The 20183-nt window shown below is 33.8% G+C and overlaps 1 protein-coding gene across 3 annotated transcripts in view; it reads right to left on the bottom strand.

Moving 5' to 3' along the window:
- Positions 1-20183, bottom strand: part of LOC150103156 (AP-1 complex subunit gamma-1-like) — a 418791-nt gene that overhangs the window by 265042 nt on the left and 133566 nt on the right. For all 3 annotated transcript variants that reach the window (XM_090398388.1, XM_090398390.1, XM_090398391.1), the window contains exon 7: positions 807-902. In XM_090398388.1, coding sequence (XP_090254514.1) covers positions 807-902 — 96 coding nt within the window. The remainder of the gene's footprint in view (positions 1-806; positions 903-20183) is intronic.

Raw genomic sequence — 20183 nt, 5'->3', positions numbered from 1 at the left:
TTGGACATTAGAAATAGAATAAGCAAAGCTAAATCGGCATTTATGGAAATGAAGAGAATTTTAATAAACAAGAATATTAAAATAGGTGTTAGAGTTGGAATATTGCAAGTTATGGAAGTGAGTCATGGACACTCAGAAAGAGAGATATGGAAAGAATTAATGCATTGGAAATGTGGTGTTATAGAAAGATGGAAAAGATTAGCTATACAGAGAGAGAGAAAGAGAGAATATCAAATCAAGAAGTTTTAAGAAAATTGTGGGATGGAAAGAACACTGCTCAAGAATATTATGCAAAGAAAGACCAGATTTGCAGGACATCTTCTGAGAGGTTCTTCGGGACATCTGACAAGAACTATATTACAAGGGAAAGTTGAGGGGAAGAGAAGATGTGGAAGACCAACTAGAGAGTGGTTCAATGACATCGTGGAATAGACTGGTTTAAGAATGACGGAGGCAACAGACCGAGAGAAATGGAGAAGGGCTGTTCATCTGCTCTTCTCGACGATATAAAAGCACCAAATTCATGTTATTTTATTTTATTTTTTTTGTCAATACCATACCTTTAGTAAATGATACATAATTAAATTGAAGCTGAGAGACCAATTTGGCTATGTATGTTGTAGATACATAGCAAATGATATCAAAGGAGTATTGATAAAAGTAACAGATTTATTAAATATAAATTACTGACCTAACATGAATTGTTATTTTCTGCCAAACTGGAATTTCTTACATAATCTTATGTTAACAAAATAAATAATAAAAATAAAAAATAAATAAAATAAAAATTAATGAAAGTAGCTTACCTGAAGAAATGGATCACTCACACCACACACGTCATGTTCAGGTGAATAACCAGCCATGATTAGATTTTTCAATATACGAACTAAATTTGGAAGCAGCTATAAACAGATATATTATTAAAATATTTTTTTTCTCAACAATATTTATAAAATAATTAACATAAAAATTAACATTAAATAACTTCTTAAAAGCACTATTATTAATGCCATATTTGAAGATATAATTGAGGCAGATGGAAGAAACATACAATAAAGCATAAAATATAGTGAACTCACAACACTAAATCCTGCTGAAAGTTCTATTAGCACTAAAAGCTATTTTAAAGCTAGGAAACCTTCCACACAAAATTCAAAGGTTGAACACTTCAAATCATAGTTGTTTTATTTTAACACAAGGCAGTCTATAGATATGCTAATACAACATAGGAGTAAACACAGAATTCAAATGAAGATGAAAGAAATAATTAGAATAGGCGAGTCTGTGAACCTGATTAGAAATAAAATTCTCAAAATTCCCAATAAAAAAATAAAACATTTTTAACCACTTCATGTATGGTGTTCTTCAGGAAATATCAAATTCCTGGTTAGTGGGTTTGACATAATTTCCAAAATATACAATTTTTTGGTGCAAACTTAAAGTCTGGACAGATTGTTGAACTGGGGATGATTGAAGAACAGCTTTCATAGTACCCACCTATAAAATGGGAAATAAATCTGAATGTGAGAATTACAAAGATATTTCCCTACTGAGTATTCCGTGTAAGATTTATGCAAATATTCTTGAGAAATAGCTAAGGAAATTTGTGATAGGGAAGCCTGGTGAAGAACAAGCTGGATTCAGGCCAAATTGAGGTTGTCGGGATCAGATTTTCACTTTAAGACAAAAAGTTGAGAATATAACAAGGATTTGTATTTAAGTTTTATAGATCTGAAAAAGGAATAAGACAAGGTATGAAGAGGAAAGCTTTTCAAAATACTCCATGTATGGTGTATACAGAACATTATATCATGCAATATATAGATTCTATTTGAATTATAAATCAGCAGTTAGAAGTAAAGGAGGTACAGGAAGATGGTTTGATGTTAAATCAGGTGTGAGACAAGGATATACATCATCTATATGGAAGATGCATCTTAGGCATCACCCTTTAGGCATGATGCATCTTAGGCATCATGAAGGAAAGTGATATTAATCCTGATATCAAAATTGGAGATGTTAATCTCAGCTCTTTACTTTATGAAGATGTTATACTTCTAAATAAATCCAGTGCAAATCTGCAAGATTCATTGACTAAACTCAGTAACTGCTGTAATAAATTTGGTTATGAAAATCAGCAATAAAAAGACAGACAATTTCATTGTCTGTCTTTTTATTGCTGATTTTCATAACCAAGAAAAAGACAGGCAGAAATATTGAAAATATCAACTGAATCCTGAATGGAGAACCTATAGAACAAATAAAACATTCAGCTACTTAGGCACAATTTTTAATGAAGATAGCAAATTAAATATGGAAATAGATAACAGAATTAGCAAAGCTGGTATGGTAGGAAGTCAATTGAATTTACATGGAATAAGAGAAATTAGTCAACTAAATTAGCTGTATATAAACAGGGTTCAAACCAATTTTAACTTATGGATCTAAGAGCTAGGTTAGAAATAAAACACTTGACCAAACACTAGAGACCACAGATATGAGTCCTGAGAAAGATTAGGGGCATGAACCGATGCCATCAATGGCAATATCATATTAAAAACGAGGATATTGGGAAAGAACTTGACATTGTTAGCATTCAGGAATGTGTTAGCAGAGCTAACCACAGGTGGTATTGTCACTTACAGAATGAGAGAGGAAAGATTAGCAAAGCAAGTGTTCATTGCCAGGTTGGCAGGAAAAAGACCCAGAGGAAGAACAAGATATAGGTGGATTGATACAATAAAAAGTGCCTTCGAAGACAGAAATATAAGATCTGATGATGTTGTAGTCTTGACAGATAACAGATTGATTTGGAGGAAAAATGTTGATATGAAGTTAGTAATGATGTAAGTTCTTCATGTAATACTATCATAATATCCTGTACACCTGATGATACATGCCAGAAATTTGATGATGACTTACAGCCAGACAAAATATATGGAGAAATATCTTCTACTATGAACTGATAAAAGGAAGAAACAAAATGCTTTAGAATGAATACAAAAAATTATGTTTATGGGCAAACATACATATATTACTAAATTATATTATGAAGAAATTACATTATTGTTCTGATCCTTTACCCGAATCATAAGTAAACAAAGTTTGTCAATGAAGTTTCTTCATGACTATGCTACTCATATATAAAGCAGTTGACTTCACATCAATTGCTCAGTATTCCATAATGCAGAGCACGCCTTCCTTCCAGGTGTGTATATTTGCTATGCATAATGAAGAGGGTCACTACTGTAAACAGTTTCAACAGTTGAGGTCTCTTCAGCAGGTACTAGACACAGAAAAATAATGTGACAGTGGAATTGCATTTTAATATTTGTAAGTCTCGAAGAGATTTCATTTGGTTCTATATTTGGTTTAATTATGTATTTCAAATGACTACAGATTTCAGAACAATACTGCAAAAAAAATGAATTTTTAAAAAAAAATTTAAAAAACAGTGGTGCTAAATTTTTTGAAGTACAATTCAAACTAAAATAGTCAAGAATCACTGTATGACATTTTGAAAATCTCAAAATAAAGCAAAAAAAAACATTAATAAAATATACTTTTATTTAAAAAAAAAAAAATCAAGGAAATACACATTTATTCCTCCAGAATGAAAGAATAAAAAATATGCAAAACATTCACATCATTGAAACTAACTTTTGAATTAAACATGCTAAAATGAAGTCATAAATGCTAATCAAGTGTTGCTCCACTTTTCATTACCATTACTACTTGTAGGGAAAAGTGAAGATGGCAGCATTTACGAGGGTGATCTGAAAAGTTCTCAGCCTAACAATGAAAAAACGAGTTTATAATTTCAAAATTATTTTTATTTTTCAACATAATCTCCCTTAAGACTAATATATTTATTCCAGGATGTTCCAGCACCATTATCCTATCCTTGTAGGGGTTCTCAGTAAGATCTGCAAAATACCCCTCTACAGCTGCAATCACCTCTTGATTCGAAGAAAAATGCTGACCAGCAAGGAAGAGTTTTGGGAAGGTCATAGAAGTCAGAGGGAGCCAAATCTAGGGAATAGGGTGGATGTTCTAACAAGTCATAGTGCAGATCCCTTAATCTTTCCATTGCCAAAACACCTTTGTGGGCAGGTGCATTGTCCTGATGAAAGATGATTTTTTTTCTTCTTCTGCAAACTGTGTCTTTTCTCATGAATTTTTACATCAGAATAACATTTCCTGATTATTGTTTTACCCTTTTCAAGATAATTAATAAACAAAATTCCTTCAGCATCCCAAAACACCGATGCCATGACCTTTCCTGCTGATGGAACCGACTTTGTCTGCTTTGGCACTGAACGACTGGCTTCTGTCCACTGTTTTGACTACTGTTTGGATTCTGTGTGTGTAATGGTGAATCCAAGTCTCATCTATAGTAATATATCGACGCACAAAATCAGTTTTATTCTTGTTAAAACACTCTAGGCACTGTTCAGAGATTTTCATGCGAGTGCATTTTTGATCTGCTGTGAGCAATCGCGGCACCCATCTTGCACAAAGTTTTTCATTTGCAATTCTTCATGCAAAATATCAATCAATGATTTCTGGTGTTGCTACACTGTTTGGATGTCCTTCACGTGGATCATCTTCAAGGCTGGTACGGCCATGTTTAAACTTGGCAGCCCATTTCTTAATCACTGAAAAACTTTTATGAATTTTGAATGAATTTCATTTGGTGTTAAACCATGTTTTACAAAGAATTTTATAATCACATGATACTCAATTTTATCCATTTCAAGGCTTGCAAACAACAATTTTGTTTCAGATAGCTGTATTAAACAAACTATCTGATAGAATGACTTGCAATTTCATATGGATGCTTATGACAGATGTATCAACTTTGAAAAAAAAAAAAAAAAAATCTTGCCGATAGTGTTGTCATCTATGGTCGAGGCCGAGAACTTTTCAGATCACCCTCGTATAATGCCTACATTTTTATTTCTAACAGTACTTCTCCACCAAATTTAAACCTGATCTGATAAAACAGCTAAATCTGTCTTCTAAGTTACTTTTTACTGTATCACTCCACCTATACCTTGGGTCTTTTCTTCCTGCCAACATGACAGAGAACACGTTTTGTTAATCTTTCCTCTTCCATTCTGTTTAAGTGACCATACCACCTGAGATTAGTTCTGCTAACACATTCCTGGATGCTAACAATGTCAAGTTCCTTCCTAATATCCTCGTTTTTAATAAGATATTGCCATTGACGCCATCTGTTCACACCCCTAATGTTTCTCAGGACTCATATCTGCAGTCTCTAGTCTTTGGTCTAGTGTTTTATTTCTAATCCAGCTGTCAAATACATAAGTTAAAATTGCTTTGAATACTGTCTTGTATTCAAGAAGATTAGCCTCATATTTAGTGTTGAATACTATACCTACTCCTTTTTTTCCTTGATTGTCATTGCCTGAATATAACATTTTGTATTTATTGCTCAGAAAGATCTCACCAGTTTTTGTCTTTTTTGTTTCAGTCACCCCTATTGTGTTGATCTGGTATTTATCCAAATTCCTCAGCTAACTCCATTTCTTTGCCATTCAGGCTTCTTATGTTGATAGTACTGATTTTAAACTCTGGTGATGTTGAGTTGGGCGTGTTTCAGGATTTGTTCCAGTAGCTGACTTTTCGCTGTTCGTCTTGGTTCCCTGGCGAAAAAAAAAATGGGGGCCTTGTTTTACCGGGTGACACTGCAGCTGACATGAGATTCTGTCATGTTGTACCATCATTTTATAATGCAATTTATATTTGGAAGTAATGAAAGACCTAAGACAACTTTACTCCAAATATTTGTATTTACATTATAATTCATTAGTTAAACATTTTTTTACTGGATGAGTCTCTGACTCCCTGGAGATCTCTCTTAATAATAATGTGTTTATGTTATATTATATATATCCAGCCCTCCAACATAATGGTGAACTATGTTCTGTCATTTATAAGAAGAGAATCAATGTTTGGAGAGCAGATGACCAGTTGATCAAACAAGTGCTTACAAATAAAACTGACAGGCTCCATAGAAAGACCATGAGCTTGATCATTTATGGATGTAGTAATGAAAAACCTAAGACAACTTTACTCCAAATGCAGCCTATAATAGAGACAGATGGAGAAACCTGGCGATGACAGCATTGAACTACAATGTTCCATTAAGCTATTAAAGAAGAGGAACATATCTTTAAAGATACCTGTGGCATGACTATAAACAATAAATTACACGATCACCACGGTAATCAACTTTCATGAAATGGAAGTACAGATATTTCGTACTGAAAATATCTTCTCACTCATTCAATTCATCATGGAAAAAGAAAACGCTGGCAGGTTACCATTCTTGGACATCTTTCTTACGCACACAGCCTCCGGTAATTTATCAGCCTCTGTTTATTGAAAAAATACCTTTACTGGCAGACACATTCATCAAAGTCTGCTCATCACACCTCTCAAAAAATTCAAAAAATTTAAAGTCTTTAAATTAATAGAGCACATAATGTGTGCTCTTCTCCCTCAAGCTTACAACAAGAACTTCTCACTATCAAAATGTTAATGGAATTTAATGGTTACAACCCTATCAAATCAAGCAGATAATTGACTCATATGTTCCAACACCTCAGGATTCTTCAACAGACCGCAGGGTTCCAAATCCCTTATATTTCTGGTATCTCTGAACCGTAGAGTTTTTAAGTATCATCTCATTCCCACATATTTTCCTATCAACAAAATTTCTCATCTGTTGCCATTTACAAAAGACAAACTGTCACCTCTATCATTAGCTGGTGTTTACCAGATACCTTGTGAATGTAATATAACATACTTTGGGCAGACAGGCCATTCTGCAGAAAAAAGAATTAATGAACATCAATATTATATTGAATACATGAAACCTCAAAAGTCTGGTCTGGCATTGACACTAAACACAGTATCCACTGGGATGAAGCTCGTCTTCTCCATAGAAGCAGGTTTAAATATGAACGCCTGTTCAAAGAAAGTTGTGAAGCCCTTTTACATCAGCCAAATCTGAATCAGAACAATTGTCTCTCTCTCTCTCTTTACTCCCCCAAAAGTTTGGGAGATCCTTATCTTATGTAACCATCAAAAATAGTTTTTAATAATATTATTTATTAATATTAATTTCTAGCATGCTGCAACAGTTTTTAATTGGTAAACCACCAACTGCTGTATGTACCTTGTATTCTGTTTCTTTGATTTGCTTGTTTCTATGCACTGATGGCCGGCCTGGTTGGCCGAGTGGTTAGCGTATCCGCTCTCCAGCCAATAGGCTGCGGGTTCGAATACCGCGTAGGCATGGATGTTTGTGATTGTCTTCCACCTTCATACATTCCTTCACCCAAGTATAGATATATTCTCCCAATATGGACTGGGTCACCATGGGAGTAGTAGACCCAAACCTCCCACAATGGGAGAGGCTTTCACCCTACAGTGGGTAGAAAAATAGGCTGTTCATCATCATGCACTGATGATGTACTGTTATTTTCAGTACGAAATATCTGTAGTTTTATTTCATTAAAGTTAATTACCGTGGTGATCATGTAATTTATTGTTTAAGAGGAATGCATATCATTGTCTTTTCAGAGATTTAGGCAGAGTGACCTGTTCAGTTTCATTAATTTTTTTTTTCCTTGGTTGTCCTTAACTTCTGTGTTTTTTAATATAGTATCAGAGATACTGTGATAATTTTTAGGTAATCTCAAAATGTCGATTCTTCTGATATGTTATCCATTTCTTTTTGTATATGTTATCTATTACTGGTCTATTTTTAGCTCTTTATACATTTCTATGTGTCTGTGCAGTTAGCCTAGTGGCTATGCACTTCGCAACCATATTCCTGGGGAAGGTGTGTCCTAGGTTCGATTCCCGTCGCCGACGTGAGAAGCTTAAGGATCTTCCTCAGCCATATCCAAGTTAGCCGGTCTTGGGAGTGGACAGCACGGTTTTTCTTCCAGTTTATCTGGGGTTTTTCATCTTGCAAACAAGCAAACATTCCCCATGAACACACATGGATACAGTCATGAATATCGCCCTTAGGGGATACAGCAGAGGAGTGGTGAACCGACTGCATTAATACGCCAGTAACCTCTCATTAGGAGGGGACTCAACTTGTCCTAGACGGAGGAGGAGGATAGGTCAGGATACATTTTTATAATTTTTGTCCCAGTGAATACATCCTGTTGTCCTCTGTAGGAATTTCATTTCTCCAGTTCTTTTTTTTTATTATTATTCTGTCTTTATGATCCATATTTCGCTTCCAACATACATATGTGACACTTCTAGTAATGCATATATGTATTAAAGCAAACTGTTATCTAAACAAGTTTGGAGTGGACCGACTGGAATTCTAAATCTAATCCTGTGGCCTCCTTTTAACAGGGTTGCAGCTGATAAACAGTCCACTTCCATGCCTCTCTATCTCTTGCTTCTGTAAGACTCTTGCTCATTAGTCTTTGATGTTGTCTTTCCATTGTAGTTAGGCTCTTCCTCTCCTGATTGGAATTAGGACCACAAAAATTGTGGTTAAGATGCCAATGTATTACATCTTTCAACTCTGTTTCCTCTGACCAGTCTGCCTATTTTGCACAATGGAAAACCAAGTTTTTTGGAGGGAAAATCCTCACCAACTCCATATGTGACCAGTTCACTTACCTTAGGTCAAAACACCCCTTATAAAGTTTCCTCACATCTCAAAAGGTATTTGAACCCATATCCCTTCAAATGAAGCACAAAGACTAATGTCCTCGTAGAGGCAAGTGATATCAATAGATTATATGGGTTACTTAATAGTGACATTTATACATCAAAATATATAATAAATTATGAACAGACTTCCCATTACTACCTGTAATGAGAAGCTTGCTTTTAGGAGTATTTTTTTTAAATACACAGACAAATCAATTATTAAATATGTAAATTTTTTTAAAATTATTTTTAATAAAACGAGTACTCCCTGGCAATTTTCTGCAACTACATAATGCAATAATGTGTTTACTGGCTCAGTTTTTGGTGTGAATTGCAACTTGGATTGAGGTCAATCATTACTGCACAAGTACCTCCATGAAGTCCAAAAGCTAAGTGCGGGTGACCCAAGCTATGCACACAATATATATCACACTCTCACTGAACTCACTGACTAACAAAGCACTCATAAATTGACTCTGGCAACCCATTCCATTCATTCGCCACTCTCCAAGCAAAAAATCTAGTCCACACACTCAAGCTAACCATACTCTTACTCATTTTCTCAAGAATAAATAGTTGTAATGGGAACATGTGTACTAGACATATGTAAAAAATGTACGGCTTACAAATGTAACAAAAATATATAGAATTTTATTCAATAACTCCAATATATTTCATCCAATGGGGCATGCAGTCTCAATTTCGTAGCAATTCACGTGTTTCAAGGAAAAGATGATAAAATTTGAACTTGCTGGAATGAAAGAGTATTGCCTGGTTCCCAAGAACTGTCTGGTGTCAATAATGTGAGAAGCAAGGTTATACTGGTCGGATTCCAAAAATGCAATTTAATCAATATTCTTTGATTCTAATCAAGGCAGAATGGCCAGTCTGTTTAAAATAGCAAAGATGATATGAGCAGGATATCTGATAAACACCTGATAAGGAAAGTGGTGGTAATAATGTGTCCTTTGTAGATGGCAAGAAGGAAGACGGTTTGAAGGATTGTGTATTGATTGAAAATGCAAAGAATCCATGGCATCTGTTTGATTTAAGATAGGATGATCTACCATTCAATAATTTTTAATTGTAGATCTGTTGCATCCAATTCTCATCAGGTTGCTTTTAATTCAATTCATTTAACAAAAGGGAATCAGAAGAGCAGATTGTATGAACTATATGTGCAAGACCCCTGTTTTATCCACTTTGCTAATATAGTATCTCAGTTGATTCATACATACTAAAAATTATATACTCTTTACTTTGACCTTAAGAATGGCTGTAATTTAAAATAAAAAAAAATGATCAGCACTACACTCAGCTTCTCTGTAACTATCCTGGATGCAATTTCTTTGTTAATAATATGGTCTATTTGGTTTAATGTAAATCCATCGGGCAATTTTGATCTGTTTTGTATATTCTTCCTTATAAACATGGTACTACTAATTATTTTTAGATGCAAGCAAAATAATCTTCTTCAATGTTTTCTTCTGGTGCCTCTGTAGTGGGTGCATAAACCTGAATGATGGTCATATTCATCAGATGTCCACTCACTCTGAGAGAAACGATTCTGTCACTCACTGGATTATAACCTAATACATACCTAGCCATCTTTTTCCTGATTAAGAAAGATACTCCATTTTTACGACTTGTCTCATGTCCTGAGTAATACACCATGTAGTCCCCTGACTGAAAATAGCCCATTCCTGTCCATCTAAGTTCACTTATTCCCAATATATCCAGCTTCTTGTGCTCCATTTCCATCTTTATTATTTCCAGCTTACCTTGGTTCATACTTCTAACATCCCAAGTTTCAATCCTATAGTTTCTTGTGAAACAGAGTCTTCCTTTTCCAACCAGCAACATCCGTGACCAAGTTTCCTTCCGGGTTTGACCTAGACACATCATAAAAACTAGTTCTACTTGTGGAAGCCCTCTATTCTTCTCCAGCTGCATGTTGGATGCCTTCAGGCCCGGGGGTCTTACCATTCAGCACCATATCGTACTTTCTTATTTTTGGCATGTTTGTAGAATGTTCTTGGCAAGGTACACAGGTGGTTTGCCATTGCCTTCCTCTGGAATATTTTGACTTTCCAGTCTAGATTTGCACTGTTCTGCGAAAACAGGGGCACCTCTGGAAGGATGTGACTCTTCACCATGCAGTACGGTCTTGGTAAAGAAGAGGCTAAGTCTCTGTATTAGAGATGTATTACACATATAATAATTCCCAGTAAAGAAATTATTCCTTACCCCTTTCATATTCTCATATTCCAGTTCATATAGAACGTTTATATAGAAATCATCTCTGGTAAAATAATCAGGTAATTATTTCTCAGGCAATTGATATACAGGGTGTTCGGGATAAATTTGACATATTTATAATTAATTATATTTTTCCGTAAGTTACATGTATTAACACACACTTCTCTTCATTTAAAAGTTTGGACCCTTCTTCATTCATATACAAGATGTCAGAAAGGATGGATAGCTGGAACCCACCTGAATCATGGAAGAGAATAACTTGTATCATGATGATTCGTGCCCGCCATCAAAATAAGGATATTACGATTGCTGCCCAATGCTCCCTGAATACAGTAAAAACAATCAGGCATGAACTAGAGACTTGCAATGGTGACTACGAGGATGTAGCAAGAAGAAAGATCCCTAGCAGACGATCTGATTGCGTTCGTACAGCAGAATTCCTCGCAAATCTGCAGGAACAGGTGTTGAAGAACCCTGGCATTGGAATTCGGGCTTTGTTCGTGGAGTTGCTAACTGTAGTCAAGCCCTGGATAACAAGGGTAGCCAATGGTAGGCCGTATGTATGGCAGCAGGATTCGGCCCCTTGCCACACCTCTGGGAAAAGTCAAAAATGGTTGTCTGAAAATTTCTACGACTTCACCAGTCCAAATGTTTGGGCTCCAAACTCCCCAGACCTTAACCCCATGGATTATTTTGTATGGGGCGCAGTTGAAAAAGACACCAATCGCACTTCCAGTAATACAAAAGCCCAGTTAATGGATAAAATTAAAACAGTTTTTGCGGCCCTTCCCAGGGAGACTGTAGCATCAGCTTGTTCGAGGTTCCGAAGCAGAATTGAAGCTGTGATCGATGCTAATGGTGGTTATTTTGAGTAAATCTTGTTGATAGTATTGTAATTAACTCTGCCTGTAATGTTTTTTTGTCAATTCATTAAATTTAATAGATACAAAGAAGATTTTCTTTTTCCTTACGAAACTGTCAAATTTATCCCGAACACCCTGTATATATCAAGAAACAGAACTAGGCCATCTTCCAGCCAAAGAACAAGAAGCCCTTCCATCTCAATCATGAGCCTACTACATTTTTTCGTAATCACAGTCGATTTCATGGGCGCCAATCCTTTCACGTGTTCAAGGATGCGAACTTTATCCTTGATAATAGTCCTGACTGTGATACGACTTAAGTTCAATGAATGGCCGATGTTCGTTGGCGTTTCTCCCTTTTTTGCCCTTTTAATAATGTCTAATTTCTCTTCTAATGTAATGGCTTTCCTTTTCTTTGAACATCGGAAGAGTCTACCTTACATTTGGGAGCCATATTGAAGGGTAAAAAGTCAAAAAAAAAAACACAAACACAAAAGTGAGAGAGCGGATGTAAACAAAGCACACGGTACCCAAAGAGTGTATGCTGGGAACCCAAACAACGCCTCTCCCAAACAAACGGCGCGTAATGGCGTATTCTTCTGTCGCACTCACAAACAAGTTCACCTGCAATGTTTGAATTTTACGTCGCACTGCTTCAAGTCAAAATTTATTTTTTTAAATTATTTATGGGATTACTGCCGTAAAGTCGAAACGGCACATGTCGAGGACAACGTAGGTCGAGAACCTCCTGTATAGCAGAAGAGTTAAAGAAATATGAATTGGATGTTACAGCATTACAGGAGATAAGATGAAGAAAAGGAAGAATAAATAAACAAGATTACATTATGTATTACAGTGGTGCTGAGGAACAAGGAAATTATGGAGTAGGATTAATAATTAGAAAGAAGATAGTAAATTCAATTTTAGGATTCACACCAATAAATGAAAGAATTTGCAAGTTACGAATTAAAGAGAAATTCCATAATATCACTTTTATTAATGTATATGCTCCGAATGAAAAGAGATTGTGATAGATCAATTTTACAAGAATGTTTCTTATAAAAAAAAGATTATATTTTTTTCTTCTCTCTTGTGAAAAAATAAAAATAATGCCATGATAATATTAGGGAATCTTAATGCAAAAATAGGGAAAGAAGACATATTTCTTGAAGTACTTGGAAAGTACAGTTTACATGAAGAAACCAGTGAAAAAGGAAATATACTTATACAATTAGCAATATCAAATAAACTTAGAATAATGAGTACAGGTATCCCTTGCTTAACGCAGTTTTGCTTAGCACAGTGAAATTAATTGCGGCAAACCTTGATATACGTGCCTTTAAGACTGCGGAGCTCGCAGCTTATCTGACAGATACATGTAAAATGTTTAATATAAATATTCTTACACAATTCAGTGTATAGCTTGGAGGTCATGAGTAGCTGTGCATTCATATGTTACGAGTGATATTCCGCACTGTTTTTTGCAGTCAGTTTGGTTTAACACATGTTATGTAAAGGTTTGTGATATTTGACAGTAAATTGTATCTGAGAGATACCGCGACCTCCGATGTCAGTATAGTATGGTTTAGTTTTTTATTATTATTATTATTCTTTGTTCAATAATTTGTAACTGAAAATAAATAAACCATCATGTACTGAAATAGAGAGCCAAAGGCTTATTTATCATACATGTCCTCTAGGAGATGTGTTTTACATTATGGAAAATACTAAGGAAAGAGATCTAGAGCTTACTCCACCTTTACTACAAGTTGCCCATAAGGTTGCTTACGCTTGCATCTGCCGAAACTTTTAGTTTCTAGATATTCAGCATGAAACTCTTGTAGTTTCTATATTCAATAGAAACTACAAGATAGAAACTATAGGTCAATAAATTGCAGCACAAGATGTAAAGTTGGTGAAGTGGATGAAATAATGAATGAAATAATGTTGGAATCAATATCCACTTAATTTGTACCATCATGTATTATATTTGCAGTTCTTTTTCCTTTATGTTTCATTGCTTGTTTGCCGAGGTCTGGAGAGTCATTTTGCTTGTTATCATAGAATTTATGCAGATAAGAAAAAAACTAAAACTGTTCAAACGACTCTTGATAACTTCTTTTGATAAAAAATTGCAGTAAATAATGTAGGTACAAGTAGTTATTAAACATTTACTTTGCATTCATTTTTTTATCTTTCCTAAAAAAGTACCATATAAAACGAATTATTAATACAGTAATCGATCATGGACGAATTGTAATTTTTACCATTGATTATTAGATTTAATTAACACGATTCTGATATATGCAGGTAACATGGGGGATACCCGTACATGTTTTCAACATGAAAAGATACATCTGGGGGACCTGGATTATTCCAACACCAAAGAATGTAATCAAATAGATCATTTCCTGATTTCAAAAAGATGGGCAAGTTCAGTTAATGATGTATGAGCATATAGAAGAGCAAATTGTGAATCTGATCATGTGTTAGTTAAAATTAAATTTATATACAGAATATCAAACGTAGACCAAAAGAAAACTGGAAAGATAAATGGAACACTGAAGCATTCCAAAATAGGGAAATAACTGATAAATATCAGAAGGAAATAAAAGATAATGTTAAAACTATAGAAAAAGGAAGGAATATAGAAGAAAAATGGGACTTAATCCAACAGACAATCATAAATGCAGCTGAAGAAGAAATAGGATGGTATAGGAAAAATATAAATGGATGGTTTCATTAAGAATGTAAGGAAATAACTAAATTGAAAAATAAAGCAAGGAAAAAGTATTTACAAAGGAATACAAGAAATAGTACATAAGAATATGAAGAGAAAAGAAAGCAGGCAAATAAAATCTGTAAAAAGAAGAAAAGAAATGATGGAGAAGAAAGTGAAACAAATAGTGCTGTATAATGAGAAAAGAGAAACTAAAAAAATCTATTAAGAATTAAAACAATTAATACATAAATTTGATACACAAATGATAGGATGTAAGGATAAAGAAGGAAAAGTATTAACTGAGAAAGAATTAGTTAAAGAAAGATGGAAGGAATATTTTAAGGAATTATTTATGATGACAGCAGAAGAAAATAAGGAATATGAGGATCAAAATAATTGTAGAAATGTAGACGAAAGAATTCAAGAACCAACTTATAAAGAAATATGGAAATAATAAAACAAATTAAAAAAGTTTTAAAGCACTGGGAATAGATGGGATAATAGGAGAACTTATAAAGAATGCAGGTGAAATCTTATGGAAAGAAATTTATTATTTGATATTAAATACATGGAAAGAAGAAAAATTCCCAAATAATTGGAAAATTGGAATAATCCAACCATATATAAATAAAAAATTAGATAAGATGAATTGCCAGAACTATAGAGGATTTACATTTTTGAATGTGACATATAAAATCTTATCAAGTATGATATATAAAAAGATTAGAACCATATATAGAAACAATAATAGGACAGTACCAATGTGTTTTCAGAAATAAAAGATCCACAATTTATAATATATTTATGCTACAAAATATATATGAAAAATGCCTAGAATAAGATATAGAACTTCATAATATATATTGATTTCCAACAAGCATTTAATAAATTAAATAGACAAGAAATGATACATAGCTTGAAAACACTGGGAATACCATGAAAGCTAATTAGATTAATTAAAATTACATTAGAAGGATCCAAAGCAGTAGTTAAAATACAAGGGGAATTAACAGACCCCTTTGAAATAAACTGTGGAGTAAGCAAGGAGGTGTACTTTCAGCAAGTTTATTTAATTTGGTACTTGAAGCAATAATAAGAAAGTTAAATATGAGAGGATTTATTAATAATAAACTAATACAAATATGTGTATATGCAGACGATATAGCAATAATAAGTCGCAGGAGAAAAGATTTAGAAGAGAAATTTGAAGAACTTAATAGAAATGCTGAAGAAGTTGGATTACAAATTAACGAACAGAAGACTAAATATATGCAATGTGGAAAAACAATAAATGAAAACATTACAAGATATAATATAGGTGAATACAGTTTTGAGGTTGTAGATAGTTTTAAATAATTAGGTTCATTAATAACAACAAACAATAATATAGTCAAAGAAATTAATAGTAGAATCATGGCTCAAAATAAGTGTTATTATATTTAAACTAAACATATTTGGTCGTTTTATAATTAAAATGCAAACTTATTTATTACTGACCATTTACAAAACAAACTTACATTAGAGTCTACCAGTTTTGCCAGCAAACTGTCTGGCTCTTTCAAGGTGTTTACGGAGACAAAAAAACTAGTAAATGCAAATTGAAAGGAACATAAAAAACATTGTAAACCAACTAGTAGCTAAGGTTACACGTTCGCGTGACAGAGAGGACTTATTGTTCTTAATCATTATCATGCATGCATGTTTGTTATAAACGTGTAATGTGATTACTGGCTAGCTGTAGTTCAGATTGATTTAGAGAGAGGATCAGATTTTTTTCACGAACTGTTTAGGATTGCACCCTGATTTCCGTTGAGGTTTCCACCGGTTATTAACACTATTGTGGCTTCCTTGAATAAACGATGTCTGTAGTCGTCATCCAGATATGGCACGGAGCTGTTTTGCCACTCTATCGTATGGTTAGATGTACAGAAATGATGTGCTAAGCCAGAAGAGATACTTCTGTTGTGGTTTACATCACCAACATGTTCTTTTTGTCTGATTTCTAAACTCCGTGAAGTTTGTCCGATGTAGGCAAGACCACAGGAGCAAGGAATGTAATATACTCCTGGATATTTGTAGAAAGGCATCTTTTGGGGATCCTAAAACTTGTCTGATGCTGGTGGTTGGTTGGTTGGTTGGTTGGTTTGAAGACCACTCTGATGATGTGGGCTCTTAGTATTCCGGCTATTTGATAAGAATTGACTTAATGAAGGGGATCACTACAGTAGAAATGAGCTGGGAGCACGATTCTTCTTGTCTGGGGTTGTCACCGTATAGATATTTTTTGATGATGTTTTGAGGATATCCATTTTGTGATAATGTGTTGGCTATTAGTGAGAGTTCAGGCTGTGTATCCTCCTCTTCTGATATAAACTTTCTGGCCCTATATTTCAACATGTGGATAATGCTCAGTTTGTGTTCTTGTGATGGTTTGAAGTATAATGAAGATATCTTCCAGTATCTGTGGGCTTTCTGTAAATAGATAATTTGACACTATTTGATTGTTTCTTTATCAAAACTTGTTTCTATGTTAAAAAATGGAGTTGGTTGTTGTTTTCTGCTTCCAGAGTGAATTTTATCTTGTTATGTATTGAGTTGATTTTATCCACACGATTTTAGGTTTTCTAAGCTGTCTTGCCATATAATAAAAATATCATCAACATATCTCCACCATATAGATGGTCTAGGGGAGATTGTGGAGAGAATTTCTTTTTCAAGTTTTTCCATGAAAAGGTCTACACAAGATGGTGATAGTGGGCTTCCCATTGCTAGGCCTTCTAATTGTTGGTATATGGTGTTGTTAATCTTGAAGAAATTAGATTGAAGGCAGTGTCTAAACATCTGTGTGATGTCTAGAGGAAAGAGATCTTGGATGATGTTTATCACATCTTCTACTGGTACATTGGTGAAAAGGGATACAACATCTAGACTGGCTAGCATGTCTGTTGGTGCAATCTTAATGGCTTGGAGTTTATTTATAAAATGTTGACTATTCTTGATATAGGATTCTGTTGATCTTATTTTATTATTTAACAAGTTTGCAAGATGCTTTGCCAAAAGGTAGGTTGGTGATGATCTTCCATCAACGATTGGATGGAGAGGTATATCCTGTTTATGTATTTTAGGTGTCCCATATAGTCTTGGAGTGATAGGATGCGAAGATTTTAGTGTTCTGTTCACTTCTTCTGGCCAAATGTTACAATTTCTGATTAGTTGGTTTGTTTCATTATGATTTTTTATTGTGGGGTCTCTGTCTAGGATCTTATAGGTGGAGTTGTCTGATAGTAATACGTTTAACTTATAATAATCTTTAGAGTTCAGGATAACTATAGAATTTTCCTTATCAGCCTTTGTCATAATGATATCTTTGTTTTTCTTCAAGTTGAGAATTGCCTTTCTATCATAAGGAGACATGTTGAGAATAGGTTGTTTGGCTTTGGCTAGGATTATCGTACTTTTGAATCTAATGGCGTTGGCTACGTCTTGCGGTAGTGGATATAGGCCTTTTTCAATTCCACACATGAAATCCATTTTAGGAATGTGTTTGAGCATAATCACAAAGTTAAAACCTTTTTTGAGAATGCCAGATTCATTTTTTGTGAGACTATGATTTGACAAATTAAAAATCACTGTCGTCCAGGAGGTTGTTTTGTATTCGATATTTTTTCTTGTAAAGTTCATTGAATTTCCGAATTTGTTTGTCCTTTATAAAGTTTCAAAGTTTTTTCATAACTGCGTTGTATCACTTGATCTAATCGATTCCATATGGTATATTCTAAATTGTTAGAAATGTCATCAAATAACATGCAGCAATTAATATCACTTTTATTTAGTTCGTATCTCGTGTGCTGAATCCTTTCTCTTACAAGCGCCAATGAAGTGCGTAGATAAATTTTTTAGTTGATATTTTTTGTTATTATATTTATAAAAAGCTAATGAGTAATAAGATTCTTAATCACAATTCTAAATTAAAACTTTATAAAACAATTACAAAACCTGTAACAACATACGGATATGAAACATGGTCATTAACACAAAAAGATATAGATTGAGAATCTTTGAAAGGAAAATATTAAGGAAGATATATGACCAATAAAAGAAGAAAATGGGATATGAAGAATTAGAACAAATAATGAACCTGAATTAGAACAATTCAAGTTCATTATTCATGAATCAGAAAGAATTAGAACAAATAATAAAAAGCTAATGAGTAATAAGATTCTTAATCACAATTCTAAATTAAAACTTTATAAAACAATTACAAAACCTGTAACAACATACGGATGTGAAACGTGGTCATTAACACAAAAAGATATAGATTGAGAATCTTTGAAAGGAAAATATTAAGGAAGATATATGGACCAATAAAAGAAAATGGGATATGAAGAATTAGAACAAATAATGAACTTGAAAGTTACAAAGAATAGCATGGTTGGGGCATATAGAAAGAATGTAAAAAGATAGAGAAGTTAAAAAATATTTGGATGGAAACCAGGAAAGCTAATTAGATTAATTAAAATTACATCAGAAAGACCAAGAAAAAAAGATGGATTGACGATGTACAAAAAGATCTTGCAACTCTAAAAGTTAAGAATTGGAAGAATATTGCACAGAAAAGAAAAGAATGGCTGAAAATTGTTTTGCAAGCTAAAACTCATAAATAGTTGTAAAGCTAGAAGAAGAAGATGATAATTATATCTTTTTGATATTTTTTTTTAGTTTGTTTGCAGTTCCAGTTTTTCATAAAATTCATCTTTTCTATCCTTTTCCAAAGTTTCTGTGGGTGCATGAATTAATAAAAATTATCTAACAACTGCTTATATTCTTTCATTAAAAACTTCTAAGTCAATCAAAGACAGCCATAATTTTTTTTCCTAATGATGAAGCAGACTTCATCATCAGGAAAAAATTCCAAGGCTCATGGGTTGACATCCATTTAAGTCCATGCAGTGAAGAATATAGAAGGAGGAAGAATACAGAAGATAAATATCTTAAAGGTAAAAGAATGCTCTGAAGACTATTGAAAAAGCTAAGAAATGGAATTAGAGATGATAAAGGACACAAAAACTGAAAATGAGGATGATTCATGTTGAAGTTTATGGAACAAAAAGTACACGGAACTGGAATGAATCAAGCCAATATTATCAAAAGGCAATCTAAAGATGCATGTTCAGTGAAGACAGAATTAAAATGACTTTAAGAATAAGGACAGTAATGTGAATGGAGGGATGACAATAGCACTCTTAACATAATTTTCTATGTTAAGAGAAGAGAACAATGCACCAAAATTAAGGCAGGATCATACCATTCTGTAAAACTTGAGCTACTTCCAGGAACAGTCTCTGATTTAAAATGAAACTTGTGAATTAGCCTTTCTTCCATCTTGAGTCTTTATCTAAGGCATATTGCGAATGCTTTCAGGGAATCCATATTAAATACACTTTAAGTTCTTTTTATTCTTATTTCAGACAGGATAGACCAACCAAAGTGGTCGGTCCATCCTGTTTGAAATACTGGGTCCCACAATGATAAGGGATACTGTAGACATCTGGGAAGGAGAGAAGATCCTAGCAGTCCTTGATTTGTCTCGGGATAGTGAAAATTTTGTTCAAAGGTTGGTAAGA

Source organism: Typopeltis vanoorti, chromosome 9, assembly GCF_054136105.1.
Source record: "Typopeltis vanoorti isolate ZY-2024b chromosome 9, IOZ_Tvanoo_1.0, whole genome shotgun sequence".
NCBI lineage: Eukaryota > Metazoa > Arthropoda > Arachnida > Uropygi > Thelyphonidae > Typopeltis > Typopeltis vanoorti.
This window is presented reverse-complemented; position numbering and strand designations above follow the sequence as displayed.